The following is a 16546-nucleotide window of genomic DNA, read 5'->3' as shown; positions in this document are numbered from 1 at the left end:
TATTAGCAAAGAAGGAGTCCTGGCAAGTGAGGTTTCCCTGAGTCTCTGTTTTTAGCACGTGTGCATGTGCACGGTAGAGGGCCCAGTGATTCCTCAGGTGTTGCCAGAGCAGCAGGCACTGGGCCGACCCTGCCTTCCAAGGTTGGGGGACCTGTGGTGATGAGTGTGGCTGCAGAAGGCGACCCCTGGCGGAGCTGAGTGGTAGATTCTGGGTGTTTTCATGTCTCTACTGGGTATCCAACACTGTATTTCCCCTGGAGCTGTTTTGTGTGTGTTTGCTTATTCACAAGGACTTAGAAAACTGCTCCTTCCCCCACATCTTCCCCCATTGGCTGGAACTCCTCTGGTGTGCATGCGAGCCCGCGTGTCCTGTCGGGTTTTTGCTCTGTTCTGTAGATGGCTGCCTCTTCCTGTCTTTAGTTGAGCGTTTCATTCCTACTGCCTGGTTTTCATTTCAGAGAACTCTTGAGCTCTGACAGTTCTTTTTTCATAGCATCCTGTTCTCAGATATGCCTTTTTCTCTTAGCTCAGTAACAGTATCGATGAAAATTTTTTAGTTTTCTTAGAAAGAGTCCATGCTTTCCCTAGGCTGGTGTGTTCTCCCTGCTGTCTTTGCCTGTCTTTGTGCTGGGCCTTGGCTCTCCTCAGACCTGGGGGGTACTGGGCTGCCTGTCCCCTCAAGGGTGTGGCTGGACCCTGCCCCCAGGGATACCTGGCTGAGCCTTTTCTTGTGCAGAATGACGCCGCGTGGCTTCAGGGGCTCCAGATGGGGAGACTGTGTAGAGAAACGCTGACGTTCAGAGCCAGTCCACAGTGAGTCGGAGGAACTAGGCTCCGCATGTGAAGATGTCCTGAGCATGCATGGGCTGTGTGCACATTTGGCTTTGGGGTATGATTAAGATGAGTTAAAATTCATCCAGATAAGACTAAGTAGCTCTTCAGGGATGTGATAGAGAATGCTGTGCCAGAATCTAACTGGCAGCACTTTTTCTTGGTGAAATGTGAAGTAATGAGGTAGCTGGCCATGGACGCTTGTGAGTTTGGTTGGACACATGTCCCCATAGTGCAGGTCAGGCAGGCATGACAACAGGACGCTCTTCCTGCCCCCACGCCCCTCCAGCGGCCGGTTTTGCTTCCTGGCGCTCCGGGGCAAGTGGGCAGGTGAGGTAGAGGCTTGGCTGGGTCTGGATCGTGCAGCTGCTGCAGCTCAGCCATCAGCCAGCATCACCTGCAGAGCGAGGTGGGCTGGTCTCCGCCTGATCGTGTGGTCTCTGTTTCCAGTGTTCACTTTCAGACAGCCTTAGGGAGAAGTGTGAGCTGCACCTGCAAGTCAGAGAAAAATGTATCCGAACACAAAGTAGAAGAGTTATGCGTAATTAAAGTGCATAACTGTTGGAAAAGCAGGTTGTCTATTTCAATATCAGATGATCTGTCCATGCCACATTTTATCATTGGGGTGTTGGATTTCACGTTTTCCCTGGGTTAGGGCGCCATAGGAAAGATTCAGCCTGGAGGCAGGTGTAAGAGCTGTGCAGGGGAGACGTTTTCTGTGACACGCTTTACCTTGAAAGATACACGCTGTCAGCAGCACGGGGGCCAGGCATCTTCATGGCAGGGGTTTGCGCCCGTTGTTGGCGGTGTTCTTGGAGTTCTGTGTGGGGAGCAGCTTAGGAACCTATCCCCAAGATTTTTAGTGCTGAGAGATTTTAATATTTCAGGCAGAGAAGTAGCTCAAGCATTCTCTTCTCTCCTCTCCCCTCCCCTCTTTTTTTTTGAGATGGAGTTTCGCTCTTGTTGCCCAGCCTGGAGGGCAGTGGTGTGATCTCAGCTCACTGCAACCTCCACCTCTTGGATTCAAGCAATTCTCCCACCTCAGCCCCCCGAGTAGCTGGGATTATAGGCGCCTGCCACCACACCTGGCTAATTTTGTATTTTTAGTAGAGACGGGGTTTCTCCATGTTGGTCAGGCTGGTCTGGAACTCCTGAGCTCAGGTGATCCGCTCGCCTCAGCCTCCCAAAGTGCTGGGATTACAGGCGTGAACCACTGCGCCTGGCCTCAAGCATTTTCATTTTAGGTGTGGAAGATTCTGGGTGGCAAGGTGTACACCTTGCAGCCGTTAGTTCCAAGGACGCTGGTGCTTACCTTGATGAATTCTGTTAGGCACTGGGGTTCCGGTGAAGAAGAGCTGGCCCTTCCCTCAGCTGGCCTGTGTGTTATGAGAGCATGTTGAAACAGACCCAGGAGTGACCCCTGCGTGATGTGTAGAGACTGGCCTGAGTTTCAGCAGACAGGAGGGTGGACGCCTCGGGCTGGACAGGCTGGACTCCGCCCGTGGGTGTGGGTGAGGGAGCAGAGGTGGTTTGGGTGCCTGTGAGCTCTCTTTGCTCTAAATCATTGTTAATACAACATTTTCTTGTTTATAATATATTTGGTCATTTTATTTGCCGACTTGAAATCCCCTGGCTTCTTGTGGACTTGAGTACAGTTTGCATTTGGTGCTTGTCCCTTCCTGACCTGGCCTCCTCCCTGTCATCTCAGGCCATCCCTTCTGTCCATCTCATTCCTGTAGCTAACTTCTTATTTGCCTTTCAAAAGTCAACCCAAGCTCTTCTCCATGCAGAAACTCCCTCTAATGTGCAAAAAGTACGCTCTCCTTCCCCCTCAGCCGGCTTTAGTTAGCACCTCATGTGACGACCATTGTGATAGTGTGGGCAAGCTGAGCAAAAAGACACCACCGCTTCCCCACGGGAGCTTCGCGTGCATCTGGGCAGCCATGCAGTGACACCGCCCGCTGCCGCATGCTGGGAAGGAAAGCAGATGCTCACAGGGGCTGGGCACACCAGACGTGGCAGAACCTCCTCCAGAAAGCCCTTTTCACTGCTCTTCCTCGGACCCCTCCTCTGCTGCCCTAGTGGTCACTGCCCTGTCCTGTTGCTGTCAATGGATGTCCTGTTGCTGTCAATGTTGCTCACGCTGCCCCCACAGCTCTGCAGTGTCCGGAGAGCAGGGCCTGGGCTCACTGTGTGCCCACAGCACCTGGGCGCACCACGGCCCTTATTGCTGGTTGAAGGGCTGCTCCCTGGGAATGCGTTGGTCCTGCATCTGAGGCACGTAGGCTCACCTAAGAGGAGGAGGTCCCCTGAAGAAGGAAGTTGCACAGGGCACACACAAGCAATTGTAATTGTCAGGGATTTTCTGGAACTTATAGGAGGCAGCTGTAGACCCCACTCGAGTAATTTGGTGATATCTGAATATTTGCACAAAACAAGTTAAACTTTAGAGGGCCTGGAGCTATGGAACTGTTCTTTTTGTAACAAGTCAAGGGATGCTTAGGTGCTTCCCACAGCAGGTGTGCAGCCCACTGGACTCGGCTGCCCACTGAACCTGTGCCCCAGTCGTACTAGGACACGTGTGCTGGTAACTAAGTATGTGGCATCTGTTTCTAAGGTTTGTTTGTTTGTTTGTTTGTTTTTAAGGTCTTATGGTCTGATTCTTCAATAACATCAGTAACCAAATCTTCCTCTGAAGTGACTGAATTTATTTCAAAGGTAAGGTAATCACGGGCTCTTAAAAAATTAAAAGAATCACATTCGCCAGTGGCTGATGATACCACGGAGTAATTTCAGAGGCCATTGCCTTCAGCTAGCGAGCGAGCATGCGCAGGGTGGGGCCTCCTGCCCAGCCACAGTGGAGTCCCAGGCCCGCTGCTAACATGAGTGTGGCCACAAGCACTGGACCGTGACCCCGCGGATCCCTCCTTCAGTTGTTGAGACTGAGATGACGCTGAGAGATGTGCCAGGCGTGAGTGACTGATGAGGACATTTGATTTCTTTTGTTACTTTTCAGCCCCCCAGGTTTCCTTGGCAAAGGCTGGGGGAGAGAGGCACACCCAGGTGGCTGAGTGGATAGAGGCTTCACCTAGTTCTACCTGTATCTGTTCTTTTCTTCTCTTCTCTTTTCTTCTTTTCCTTTTTTTTTTTTGAGACCAGATCTTGCTCTCTGGCCCAGGCTGGGTTGTGGTGGTGCCATCACAGCTCACTGCAGCCTTGACCTCCTGGGGCTCAAGTGATCCTCCCACCTCAGCCTCCCCAGTAGCTGAGACCACAGGTGTACACCACCTTTATCTTTACAAATATCTGGTTCAGCAGATACCATTTGAGCAAAAAGTTCCACTGCTAAATAAATGCATCTTTGCCTACAAAAGCATGTGTACACACAGATGTAACTGCACACATGTTTAGGGCCCACGGGCCTGTGCTGTAGCGTGAACCGTTGTCTCAGCCAGAGTGATGCATCTCAGGCATCACCTTTGTGAATGGGATAACATATGTAAATGTCTCCAAAGACAGTTACGTTTTCATTATAAAGCCAAGGGCCTCATCCTGCAGGAGAACGTGGAGTGAGGATGATGTCTGATTACATTTATCTTTTTGGCCTCTCAGGCATTGAAGAACATGACAGTGCCACACCTTCGAGGGTAACACACCCCCCTGGGAATCTGCTTTTCCTTCTGTAGTGTTTCAAATACTAAATTTCCTCTCCTCTGTGCGTAATTTCTCCTTTTGTTAAACACAGCTTCTCTGGACTCCACTCATGCTGGCTGGAACCTTGACCACTCATTGGGCTTTTGTCTCAGTGTTTTTTTTTTTTTCTTTTGAGATGGAGTCTCACTCTGTTGTCCAGACTGGAGTGCAGTGGTGCGATCTCGTTTCACTGCAGCCTCTACCTCCTGGGTTTTAGCAGTTCTCCTGCCTTAGTCTCCTGAGTCGCTGGGATCACAGGCGCACACCACCATGCCCAGCTAATTTTTTTTTTTTTTTGGTTTTTTTAGTAGAGACAGAGTTTCACCATGTTGGCCAGGTTGGTCTCGAACTCCTGACCTCAGGTGATCTGCCCTCCTTGGCCTTCCAGAGTGCTGGGATTACAGGCGTGAGGCACCGCGCCTGGCCTAGTTTTGGAGCATTCGTATCCATGTTCTCCTCAAGCATTTCTTCTGCTGCATCCTCCTCTCTCCTGGACTCAGGCTGCACAAGACTCAGACCCCTACTGCTGCCGCCCCACCGCTCTCCCATGCTTGTGCGTTTCTGTGTGTGCGTCTGGGTGGTTCCTGTGCCCGTTTCCACGCCAGCCGATTCCCTCAGCTCTGCCCAGGCTGCTGCGGAGCCTGTCCGTGTACTCAAGTCCTCATTTCTGCTGCCAGAGGTTTCTTGTGTGTTTTTCCTCCTAGGTTTTCCATTTGGCGTGTTTATGACGTTTCCATCTCTCTGCTGAAGTTCCCGTTTGTTCGTGCATGTTGTCATTTTCACTAGTTCCTTTAGTACGTCCGTCATAGCTGTTTAAAGTCCCTGTCACATAGGTCCCACTTCTGACTTATTTCTGAATCTGGTTCTAATGATTGCTTTATCTCTTGACAATAGTTTTTTTTCCCCCTTTATTAATTTTTTTTGGTATGTCTTACAAATGTTGACTGGATGTCAGACGTGTTGAGATGACCGTGGAGCCGGAGGAGAGCGGTATTCATGCCTGGAAAGGGTCAACACCTCTTCTGCCAGGCCCTTAGTGGGGTCCTGTAGGCCATCTGGGCAGGACGGAGCTGGCGCTGGGCTCTCTTGCTGTCACGGTTACCTGCAGGCCTCTCCAGTGGAGGCAGCTGCTGCCTGAGCCTGGAGGGTCTTCTCCGGTGTTTTGCTTCACTCCCAGTTTTCAGCCGTCCCTGCAGGCCTGTGGCACACAGCAGGGCACTCTCTACCCTCTTGACTCCTTTTCGGGGGTAGACCGCTGCTGCTTGTTTGCTGCCTGGTGCTGGGCTTGTGGGAGCAAGGGCCTTCTCCACTCTCACAGCCCAGCCTGATCCTGGGCAGGCCTGTGTGCCTGGGCTTCGGGCGGCACTTCCTCAGCACTTTGCCCTCCCCAGCGGGAGCTGACCTCCTCCAGTGCCAGAGCACTTTTGCTTTTCCCCTTCGTCCAGGAGCAGCGGGTCGTCTTGTGACTGGTGGCAGAGGAAGGGAAGTATTGCCCTTGCCCCACTCTTAAAAACTGGGGCTTTTGTTTGGGCTCCGGGGCTGGGAGCAATTTTTGTCTGTTCTGCCACGTCTAAGGGCTTTGCCTCAGATCCAGAGAGTGGTCCCGGGAATTGCACAAGGCCCGGTGCCTGGTCCCCAGGTGCCAGTGACGGGGCTCTCTCTGGCTCCTTCTGCGGAAAAGAACTTGGGAAGAAGGGCCCACTTGCCCCACCTGGGGCTCCAGCATCTCTGTTGGCCACAGCGGCCTGTGGCAGTGTGTCCGTCGGAGCCCGTCTCTCCGGGCCTGCTGGTGTGGCAGGCCCCTGGCTTCTCATGGGGGCAGGTCCCATTTGAAGTTAAGTTGACCTGGTGGCCCCACAACTGTCAGATGAGCTCAAGGAATATTGTGATTGTGCAGATTGTGAAGCTTTTCCTGACGTCACTGTGAGAGCGATGTTCTTTTGTGGCTTGCTACACCCTGTGTGGATGTGGGCCCCAGAATAGCTCTGATGGTAGGTGTAAATCGTATCAGACCAGCAGGCGGCACCATGGAGCGCCTGCCCCAGGTTTTCCTGCAGTAGCGGAATTCTGTGGGATGGACCTGGACCCACCTCCCCTGCCTTGTCCTCTCTTTCAGCTGTCTCAGCTCTACCCGGAAGAGAACTTGGAGAAACTCATTCCTTGCTTAGCTGGTCCGGATGCATTTTATGTGGAGCGAAACCATGTGGATCTGGACTCCGGCCTGAGGTGAGGCTCTTACCAGGTGCCCAGCGTGTCCATAGCGGGCAGGGACAGGCTGGGCCCGTGGTCAATGTCATAGTCCTCCAAGGAGCTCTGGGAGGACGTGTGGCCCCCTGGACCTGGGGCTCTACTTGGCCTCTAGGGATTTCCATTAGTTCTGGAGGATTCCGGAGCCCTCAGTAAGCTAAGGGTGTTTCTGAGTGTATGAGGAAGGGAATTCCAGGGTGGGTCCCACCACTTCGTGGGCTTTGGCAGTCCTGTGAAATAATCCTGGGCTGCTATTTCCATCCTGTAGTCCAAGGTTGAGACTATTCCCAGATAAAATTGGCGTCTCTTAAACAGTTTCTGTGGACCCTCAATTGTGTCTTGGTTCACGTGGCACACACAGTAACATGGCCTACCGGTTCCGTAAACATGCTGCTGCCGGTACCCTGGGGACCAGTGTCCAAGCCCCTTTCTGGCTGATGGTGGGTGGCACTGATCTTGTGTCACAGGGCATGACTCCTGTCGTCGGCCTTGGTGACCATGGATGCAGCATGGAGGGGAAGGGCTTGAAGAAGGAGTGGCAATCAGGCAAGAACTCAGTTGACTTAAAGCAGGAAGAATATGAGGCTGTGGCACTTCTGTTTTTTTTCCTCTAATACACATTTCTCTTGATTAAAAATTAAATTTTTTTCTTTCAGTGTGTCAGCAGGAATGCCATTTTCATGCTGATAAGACCACTTGTTTGCTTTTTAGGTACCTGGCCTCATTACCTTCTCACGTGTTGAAAAATGACCATGTCAGGAGGTTTCTCAGCACTTCCTCTCCCCCCCAGCAGCTTCAGAGTCCAAGTGAGTTTATAAAATATGATTAAATAAAACAATTTTTTTTTTTTTTGAGATGGAGTCTTGCTCTCTCACCCAGGCTGGAATGCAGTGGCGCAATCTCGGCTTACTGCAAGCTCCGCCTTCCGGGTTCATGCCATTCTCCTGCCTCAGCTTCCGAAGTAGCGGGGACTACAGGTGCACGCTGCCACACCCAGCTAATTTTTTGTAGTTTTAGTAGAGACGGGGTTTCACCGTGTTAGCCAGGATGGTCTTGATCTCCTGACCTTGTGATCCGCCCGCCTCGTCCTCCCAAAGTGCTGGGACTACGGATGTGAGCCACCACGCCCGGCCGATTAAATAAAAAAATTTAAAAAATCAACAACAAAAAAATGGCTGGATGCGGTTGCTCGTGCTTGTAATTCCAGCACTTTGGGAGGCTGAGGCAGGTGGGTCACCTGATGTTGGGAGTTCAAGACCAGCCTGACCAACATGGAGAAACCCTGTCTCTAGTAAAAATACAAAATACAAAATTAGGCTGGGCACGGTGGCTCATGCCTGTAATCCCAGCACTTTGGGAGGCTGAGGCAGGTGGATCACAAGGTCAGGAGTTCAAGAGCAGCCTGGCCAATATGGTGAAACCCCGTGTCTACTAAAAATACAAAAAAATTAGCTGCCTGTAGTCCCAGCTACTTGGGAGGCTGAGGCAGAAGAATCACTTGAACCCGGGAGGTGGAGGTTTTCCGTGAGCTGAGATCACGCCAACTGCACTCCAGCCTGGGTGACAGAGCAAGACTCCGTCTCCAAAATAAAATTTAAAAAAATACAAAATTAGCCAGGTGTGGTGGCGGGTGCCTGTAATCCCAGCTACTCGGGAGGCTGAGGCAGGAGAATCACTTGAACCCGGGAGACAGGGGTTGCGGTGAGCTGAGATCACATCATTGCACTCCAGCCTGGGCAACAAGAGCATATCACTGTCTCAAAAAAATAATAAAATAAAACAAATATTTTCATTGTCTATAAATTTTAATGGTATTTATTTTTAAATTTATAGGTCCTGGCAACCCCTCCCTTTCTAAAGTAGGTACCGTGATGGGCGTGTCTGGAAGGTGAGAAATCTATGTAACCAGCACATTTCAAATAAGCATTTTACGAGGTTTACTTTGAGTTCTGTGTAAAGTTATTTCTAGAATTAAGTCATGCTCAAGTTGAATCTTGGATGATATTGAGAAGAATTGGGTAGAGATGATTCAATTTACGATTTCCAAAAAAAAGAGTTCTCTGAGCCACTGGAATCAGAATTCCCAGGGACTCCTCCCCAGTGCAAGATCCTGGGCCCCGTCCCAGACCTAGGAAACCAGAATTTCCTAGAACCTGGCTGTGAGAAGCCTGCTCCCGGAAGCATAGGGTCATGTTCCTGAGGAGTGTCCTCTGTCAGCACGGGCCCTGGGGGCTGTAGTCGCATGCCGGCAACACAGAGGCTCCCTGTTGTCGCTGACAGTGAGGTGGGCTGTCACAGATAGGTACACACGCACCCCAAAAGGGAGTCTTGTGGAGATGTAGTCTGGGCGCAAGGTCTCGAGGAGCAGAGTGGCATCCTCCTGGTGTCGGGGTGGGGTAAGCGCCCAGTCGGCGGGTGTGACTTTGCAGTTAAGGAGCAAGGCCAGAGTGGAGTGCTGGTCACGCCTTCTAGCTTTCTACGTTTTACTCTTCTAAAAAAATTGTATTTGAATATTAAAGATTTAGTAGTCTATTTTGATTTATGATTTATCCGTGTCATTCTGTGACTCAGAAGTAACACAAATACTGGAGTAGCATGTTTTTAAAAAATACAAGTAACAGAAACTTAGCAGCTAAACCAGAAGTCTGGTGATGACAGATACGTACACGTACATAATACACGTGTGTGCAAACAAGTAGATTGATACTCCCCAGCACAGGCAGAGGCCTATGTGTGTATCTGCACAGCTGCCTGTATGCACACCTGTGCACAGGCATGCACTACAGAAATCTTAGCTGCAGAAAGGTGGTTGGGGAGGGAGGGCAGTCATAGCACGCCAGTGTTTGCAGTTCAGGGTGGCCTGTGACAGCAGGGCAGGCCAAGAGGCAGAGGCTGGCACAGAAAGGCCTAGAAGTGAGGTCTTTGGTGGAATCTGTGGTTGTGGAAGCAGCCACAGTCTCTCTGTGCCCCTGTCCCACAGGCCTGTGTGTGGAGTGGCTGGTATCCCGTCCTCGCAGAGCGGAGCCCAGCACCACGGGCAGCACCCGGCCGGCTCAGCCGCCCCCTTGCCCCACTGCTCCCATGCGGGCAGCACGGGCTCAGCCCTGGCCTACCGGACCCAGATGGACACATCGCCTGCCATCCTCATGCCTTCCAGTCTGCAGACCCCTCAGACCCAGGAGCAGAACGGGATTCTAGACTGGCTTAGAAAACTGCGTTTGCACAAGTATTACCCCGTCTTTAAGCAGCTCTCCATGGAGAAGGTATGTCGGTTGCGTGGCTGGTCATACAGATTGTTTTCTCAAGACCTCCCTGGGGGAATTGAGTTTGCAAAACCAACACAAGGTGGAAGAAGCAGGGAGGCCGAGGCACACCGCCTGCTCTGACAGGGGACAGTGAGTGGGCTTTGCAGAGGCCGCCTGCAGCTGCAGCCAAACAGATAGGACATGTTGTAAACAGACAGCTTTTCTAGATGCTTCCAGACCTTCACAAACTAGATGCTCTGCGTGACATGAGGGACAGTCCATCCCCAGAGCCCTGCTGTGGACAGAAATCCTGACCTCTGGCACGGTGCCCCTTTTAGACATCTCTTGGCATAGCTGGTGCAGACACTGTGGCAGGCCAGATCTAGAGGAATGGGTGCATTTTACATCTTCCAAGCAGTCATATCTAGAGAATTCTTATGAGGAACATGTTTTCACTGTTAAAAAAATTCTGAGATTTCTTAAGTCTTGATGTCACTGATAAAACTAGATTAAACCCATACAAGGTATTTGGACTCTGCGCTCCCTCTGCTGGGCAGACCGGCTTGGTGGCTGTTATCTATGTAAAAATTTCATTTCTTGAAAAATCTACAACTGAACCTAGAAATCAAGCTTTTACTACATAGTTAAATCCAAATCGTAAGTATATTTGTAATACCCTCTGTTTAGGGTTTGTGAATCTTTTTTTTTTTTTTTGGAGATGGAATCTCGCACTGTCACTCAGGCTGGAGTACAATGGTGTGATCTCGGCTCCCTGCAACCTCCCCCTCGTGGGTTCAAGCAATTCTCCTGCCTCAGCCTCCTGAGTAGCTGGGATTACAGGTGCACACCACCACACCTGGCTAATATTTTGTATTTTTAGTAGAAACGGGGTTTCACTATGTTGACCAGGCTAGTCTCGAACTCCTGACTCATAATCCCCTACCTCAGTCTCCCACAGTGCTGGGATTACAGGCATGAGCCACTGTGCCTGGCCAAGGATTTGTGAATCTTAAAAAGCAGAGATTTTACTAACCTTGTTCATAATTAGTTTTAAATGTTTTATTCTTATGTTTGCATTGAGATGGCCTAAATCACAAATCGTGTTAGGAAATAACATGAAAAAGCCGGGCGCAGTGGCTCACGCCTGTAATCCCAGCACTTTGGGAGGCTGAGGCGAGCGAATCACAAGGTCAGGAGATCGAGACCATCCTGGCTAACACGGTGAAACCCTGTCTCTACTAAAAATACAAAAAAATTGGCACGGTGGCAGGCGCCTGTGGTCCCAGCTACTTTGGAGGCTGAGGCAGGAGAATGGCGTGAACCCGGGAGGCGGAGCTTGCAGTGAGCTGAGATCCGGCCACTGCACTCCAGCCCAGGTGACAGAGCGAGACTCCGCCTCAAAAAAAAAAAAGGAAATAACATGAAAAGTAGAGGCTGGTGTGTTTGTGTAGCACCAGCCTGCACAAGGGAGTAGCCACACAACCATTCAGTGTGGGTGGCATCTGCTTTTCTGGATCACTTGCTACCTGACAAAGTTGCGATCATCCCTGGCCGGGCGCGGTGGCTCACGCCTGTAATCCCGGCACTTTGGGAGCCCAAGGCAAGTGGATCATCTGAGGTCAGGAGTTCAAGACAAGCCTGGCCAACATGGTGAAACCCCGTCTCTACTAAAAATACAAAAATTAGCCGGACATGGTGGCGGGTGCCTGTAACCCCAGCTACTCGGGAGGCTGAGGCAGAGAATTGCTTGAACCCGGGAGGCGGAAGTTGCAATGAGCTGAGATCGCACCACTGCACTCCAGCCTAGGTGACACAGTGAGACTCCATCTCAAAAAAAAAAAAGACCATCCCGCAGAGGGTGGTGAGTTCTGAAGGGACTGCATTATGATGGGGCTGTCCTGGGGAGGGAGGGTGGCACGCTATCATAACTCGCATCTCCATGGCGGTTGAAACTGTGATTATGCGAGATGTTTTCTTTAGTCACCTGCCCCAAAGCATGTACCTGCTGGTATTTACTCACAGAGCAGAGGGCAAGTGGGTGCCTTTGGCGGAGCCAGCAGCCTGTGAGGTGGTGCACCCATCTACACGGCCTGCACAAAAGGTGCCTTAGAGGGGCCGGGGACACTCTTGCTCAGAACCATGTCTCGGAGTTGAACCGTTGACACCAAGTCATTTAGCAAGTAAGCGGTCTAGGATTCCTCAGCCTGTGACTGCCGAGTTCAGCTGGGTCTGTCTGCATATCCCAGAGGTAGAATAAATGTACTGAATTCAACTCCAAGTTCTTTGTTCTCAGAGTCCTACTTAACGTCTCAGTAACTTTGTAATTTGTTTTTTCTGTGAAAGTTTTTGAGCCTTACTGAAGAAGATCTGAATAAATTTGAGTCTCTCACCATGGGGGCAAAGAAGAAGCTCAAGACCCAGCTGGAGCTGGAAAAGTGAGTGTGAAGTGGGTTTTGGAACCTGCATTTATTTCCATTTCTCACGGGCCAAATGGAGTGCTAGGGCTTCCCGTGCTAAATACCAATGATTGGATTACTTTCTCTTGCTGATCCAGTCCTTAGTCACGCTTTTATTTATTTATTTCATTTATTTTATTTATTTCTTTTTGAGATGGAGTCTCGCTCTGTCCTGCCCAGGCTGGAGTGCGGTGGCGCAATCTGGGCTTACTGCAACCTCTGCCTCTCAGGTTCAAGCGATTCTCTTGCCTCAGTCTCCCCAGTAGCTGGGATTACAGGCACATGCCACCACGCCCAGCTACTTTTTTGTATTTTTAGTAGAGATGGGGTTTTACCATATTGGCCAGGCTGATCTCGAACTCCCGACCTCAGGTGATCTGCCCATCTCGGCCTCCCAAAGTGCTGGGATTACAGGCATGAGCCACTGCACCCAGCCTAGTCATGCTTTTAAAGTTCTACACATGTGTCTTAGGTTTGACAGGAAAGGACCTTTATAGTAAATTTGACCAATCAGAATGATTTCCTTCCTTGCCTTGATGATCTGGAGGGAATTGCCCTGTGGTGTGGAGTAGGCCCGTCTCGAAGCTGTGTGTGAAGCAGCACCGGGAGGCATTGCTCACTGGTTCCCGTGCTTGATTATTTCACAGGGAGAAGTCAGAGAGACGGTGTCTGAACCCCTCGGCGCCGTCGCTGGTCACCAGCAGTGGTGTGGCTCGAGTGCCCCCCACCAGCCACGTCGGGCCCGTGCAGTCGGGGCGGGGCAGCCACGCAGCAGGTGAAGAAGGGTGTGCCGGGCAGATGGGTTACTCACACACAGGGAGGGCCTTGTGTTCTTTGTGATCATTAAACTTCAAATCACACCTATTTGATTTTTACATTTGTAAATCTTTATACTCATTTTCCATTATTTTAACTATTATAGTCTCTGCCATAAGAAAATGGAAGGGACAGTTGGCTTAGGAGCTGGAGGGCAGTCACCTCTCTGAAGTTGCTTGGGCAAAAGGATCAGGTCCAGAAACTGCCACAGTGAGAGCGAGTGTGTAGGGGTGAGCAGAAATGAGATGGGAGTAGCCTGCCTCCCTCCGCAGGACTGGTGCCCAGAGGCCACGTTTAAGTCAGTGCCTTTTATGTTGACCCATCGGTGACATGGTTCTCCATGGACCGTCCTGCTCTGGGGGACCCGCAATCTCCGCAATTTGGTTTTCATCCTCCCCTCTGAGAAAGGGTGGGACACCTGGCGTGCTTGCTTTGTTGTCTCACGAGAGGAGCCAGGTTTTCTTCACAATAGAAATAGCAGGAGGAGCAGTGGCTTGGGAGAGGAAAAAAGAAAAAAAAAAACCTGCCAGGATGGATTTTAAGTGGTGATTTGACTGAAAAGATCTCCGTGACTCGGCCGGCCTCATGAGAGGGGGCGTGGCATAGTGTTGTGATGGTTCCTGGTGGTGCGCTGGGGGTTCCCTTCACAGGGCTTTGTTCTGGGGTTGATGGTGGGGTCAGGTAGGGCCCTGGCTGAGGGGGTGTTGAGTGGCACTGCCATTTGAATCTCTGCTGCATCCGTCATCGTGCGGCCTGGGCCGGCATGTTCTTTTTCTGACTCTAAGAGCCCTGCGTGCCCCTGGAAGGAGCACCCGCCGACAGTGTGATGCAGGGCACGGGGCTGGGCTGAGCTGCAGGGGCACTGGCTGATGGCCGCTCCTCTGGCCCTTTTCTGCAGAGCTGCGGGTGGAAGTGGAGCAGCCTCATCACCAGCTGCCCCGGGAAGGCAGCTCCTCGGAGTACTCCAGCTCCTCCTCCAGCCCCATGGGGGTGCAGGCCCGGGAAGAGAGCTCCGACAGCGCCGAAGAGAATGACAGACGTAAGGGCACGTGCGGCCGCTGGCTCCACCTGGCCCGGCTGTGGAATGGCACTGACCACTGTGTTTCCCTCTCTAGGTGTGGAGATTCACTTGGAGAGCTCTGACAAGGAGAAGCCGGTGATGCTCCTGAATCACTTCACTTCCAGTTCCGCCAGACCCACGGCCCAGGTTCTCCCTGTGCAGAATGAGGCCAGCTCCAATCCGTCAGGCCACCACCCCCTTCCCCCACCGATGCTGAGCACAGCCTCACACATCGCGCCCATCCGCATGCTGAATCCCGTGCACAAGCCGGAAAGAGGCAGCGCGGACATGAAGCTCCTCTCGTCTTCTGTGCACTCGCTTTTGTCTCTAGAAGAAAGGAATAAAGGATCTGGACCAAGAAGCAGCATGAAAGTGGACAAGAGCTTTGGCAGCGCCATGATGGACGTGCTGCCCACGTCTGCACCCCACCAGCCCGTGCAGGTCCTCTCTGGGCTTTCAGAGAGCAGCCCCATGTCACCCACCGTCTCCTTTGGTCCCCGGGCCAAAGTCGTGCATGCATCCACACTGGACAGGGTGCTGAAGACAGCACAGCAACCAGCCCTGGTGGTGGAGGCCAGCACGGCCGCCACAGGGACGCCCAGCACAGTCCTCCACGCCGCCCGTCCGCCCATCAAACTGCTGCTGTCGTCATCTGTTCCTGCTGATTCTGCCATTTCTGGGCAAACCTCCTGTCCTAATAATGTGCAAATAAGTGTGCCCCCTGCAATAATAAATCCCCGGACTGCTCTGTATACAGCCAACACCAAAGTTGCCTTTTCTGCAATGAGCAGTATGCCAGTGGGCCCCCTGCAGGGTGGCTTCTGTGCAAACAGCAACACTGCCTCTCCCAGCAGCCACCCCTCCACGTCCTTTGCCAACATGGCCACATTGCCCAGCTGCCCAGCCCCCAGCTCCAGCCCGGCGCTGTCCTCCGTCCCTGAAAGCAGTTTCTATAGCAGCAGTGGTGGTGGCGGCTCCACAGGAAACATTCCTGCCTCGAATCCGAACCACCACCATCACCACCACCATCAGCAGCCCCCGGCACCCCCGCAGCCCGCCCCACCCCCGCCGGGCTGCATCGTGTGCACGTCCTGTGGCTGCAGCGGCAGTTGCGGCTCAAGTGGCCTGACTGTCAGCTACGCCAACTACTTCCAGCACCCGTTCTCCGGTCCGTCCGTGTTCACCTTCCCGTTCTTGCCCTTCAGTCCCATGTGCAGCAGCGGCTACGTCAGCGCCCAGCAGTACGGCGGTGGCTCCACCTTCCCTGTCGTACACGCTCCCTACAGCAGCAGCGGGACCCCAGACCCTGTCCTGAGCGGGCAGTCCACGTTTGCCGTGCCACCCATGCAGAACTTCATGGCAGGGACGGCAGGGGTGTACCAGACCCAAGGACTGGTGGGCAGTAGCAATGGTTCCAGTCACAAAAAGAGCGGGAACCTGTCTTGTTACAACTGCGGGGCCACTGGTCACCGCGCCCAGGACTGCAAACAGCCGTCCATGGACTTCAACCGGCCAGGTAAGCGCACGCCATGGCCGCACCCACCAGGCTCCCGCAGGACCAATGCACACAAATGCTTGGTTTTTATGAAGAGTAAACTTATTTCTTTGTAAAGCAAATAATTTTTCGAATGCTTTTTGAAAGCGCGTGGAAAGCTTCATGATAGGCTGTGAGGTCCCCAGAAGGACTGCTGTTGGGTCTGAAACGGTCATGATGATTTCAGACAGCCTCTTGTTCTAGAAGGTGCTTAGCCAGTGTGGACAGGGCCTCCCTGGGCTGCCATGTCTTGCTTCGAGCCCAGAGCGCAAGCGTGAGGGATTCAGTGCTGCCCCCCTGGCTTACACTGGGGCTCAGGCTGTGGCGCTGCCTCAGTCTGGACCCTCTGGGGTGGGGCTCGCTGTCTCCTCTACCCTTCCCTGCCGGCGCGGCTGTGGGTGTCGGGGGCTGTCACCCCTCGGCCGTGCTGCATCTTCCGTTCCCTCCTGTTTTATCTCCACTATTTTTTTTGTCTCCTTTAGTCAAATCCCAGTGGATGTCTGATGTAGTTATTATAATAGGTTTCTTCTTGCTGTCTGTTTTGGAAACTGGGGACTGGGAAAGTGGGTCCCAACTCTGACAACTCATGGTGCCACCTTGCCAAAGTCACTTGATGACTGCAGACTTCCAGTTGCTTCTGAGGGTTGCAGTAGATCTGTGATTC

The 16546-nt window shown here is 52.2% G+C and overlaps 1 protein-coding gene across 1 annotated transcript in view; it reads left to right on the top strand.

Moving 5' to 3' along the window:
- ZCCHC14 (zinc finger CCHC-type containing 14) overlaps window positions 1-16546 on the top strand; it is an 86340-nt gene that overhangs the window by 64885 nt on the left and 4909 nt on the right. The window contains exons 4-12 of the mRNA XM_031934460.1: window positions 3478-3549; window positions 6641-6750; window positions 7483-7577; window positions 8605-8659; window positions 9752-10034; window positions 12360-12451; window positions 13120-13247; window positions 14187-14327; window positions 14404-15864. Coding sequence (XP_031790320.1) covers window positions 3478-3549; window positions 6641-6750; window positions 7483-7577; window positions 8605-8659; window positions 9752-10034; window positions 12360-12451; window positions 13120-13247; window positions 14187-14327; window positions 14404-15864 — 2437 coding nt within the window. The remainder of the gene's footprint in view (window positions 1-3477; window positions 3550-6640; window positions 6751-7482; window positions 7578-8604; window positions 8660-9751; window positions 10035-12359; window positions 12452-13119; window positions 13248-14186; window positions 14328-14403; window positions 15865-16546) is intronic.

Source organism: Piliocolobus tephrosceles, chromosome 17, assembly GCF_002776525.5.
Source record: "Piliocolobus tephrosceles isolate RC106 chromosome 17, ASM277652v3, whole genome shotgun sequence".
Taxonomy (NCBI): Eukaryota; Metazoa; Chordata; class Mammalia; order Primates; family Cercopithecidae; genus Piliocolobus; species Piliocolobus tephrosceles.
The sequence above is the reverse complement of the archived record's forward strand: the minus strand, read 5'-3'. Positions and strand labels throughout refer to the sequence as shown.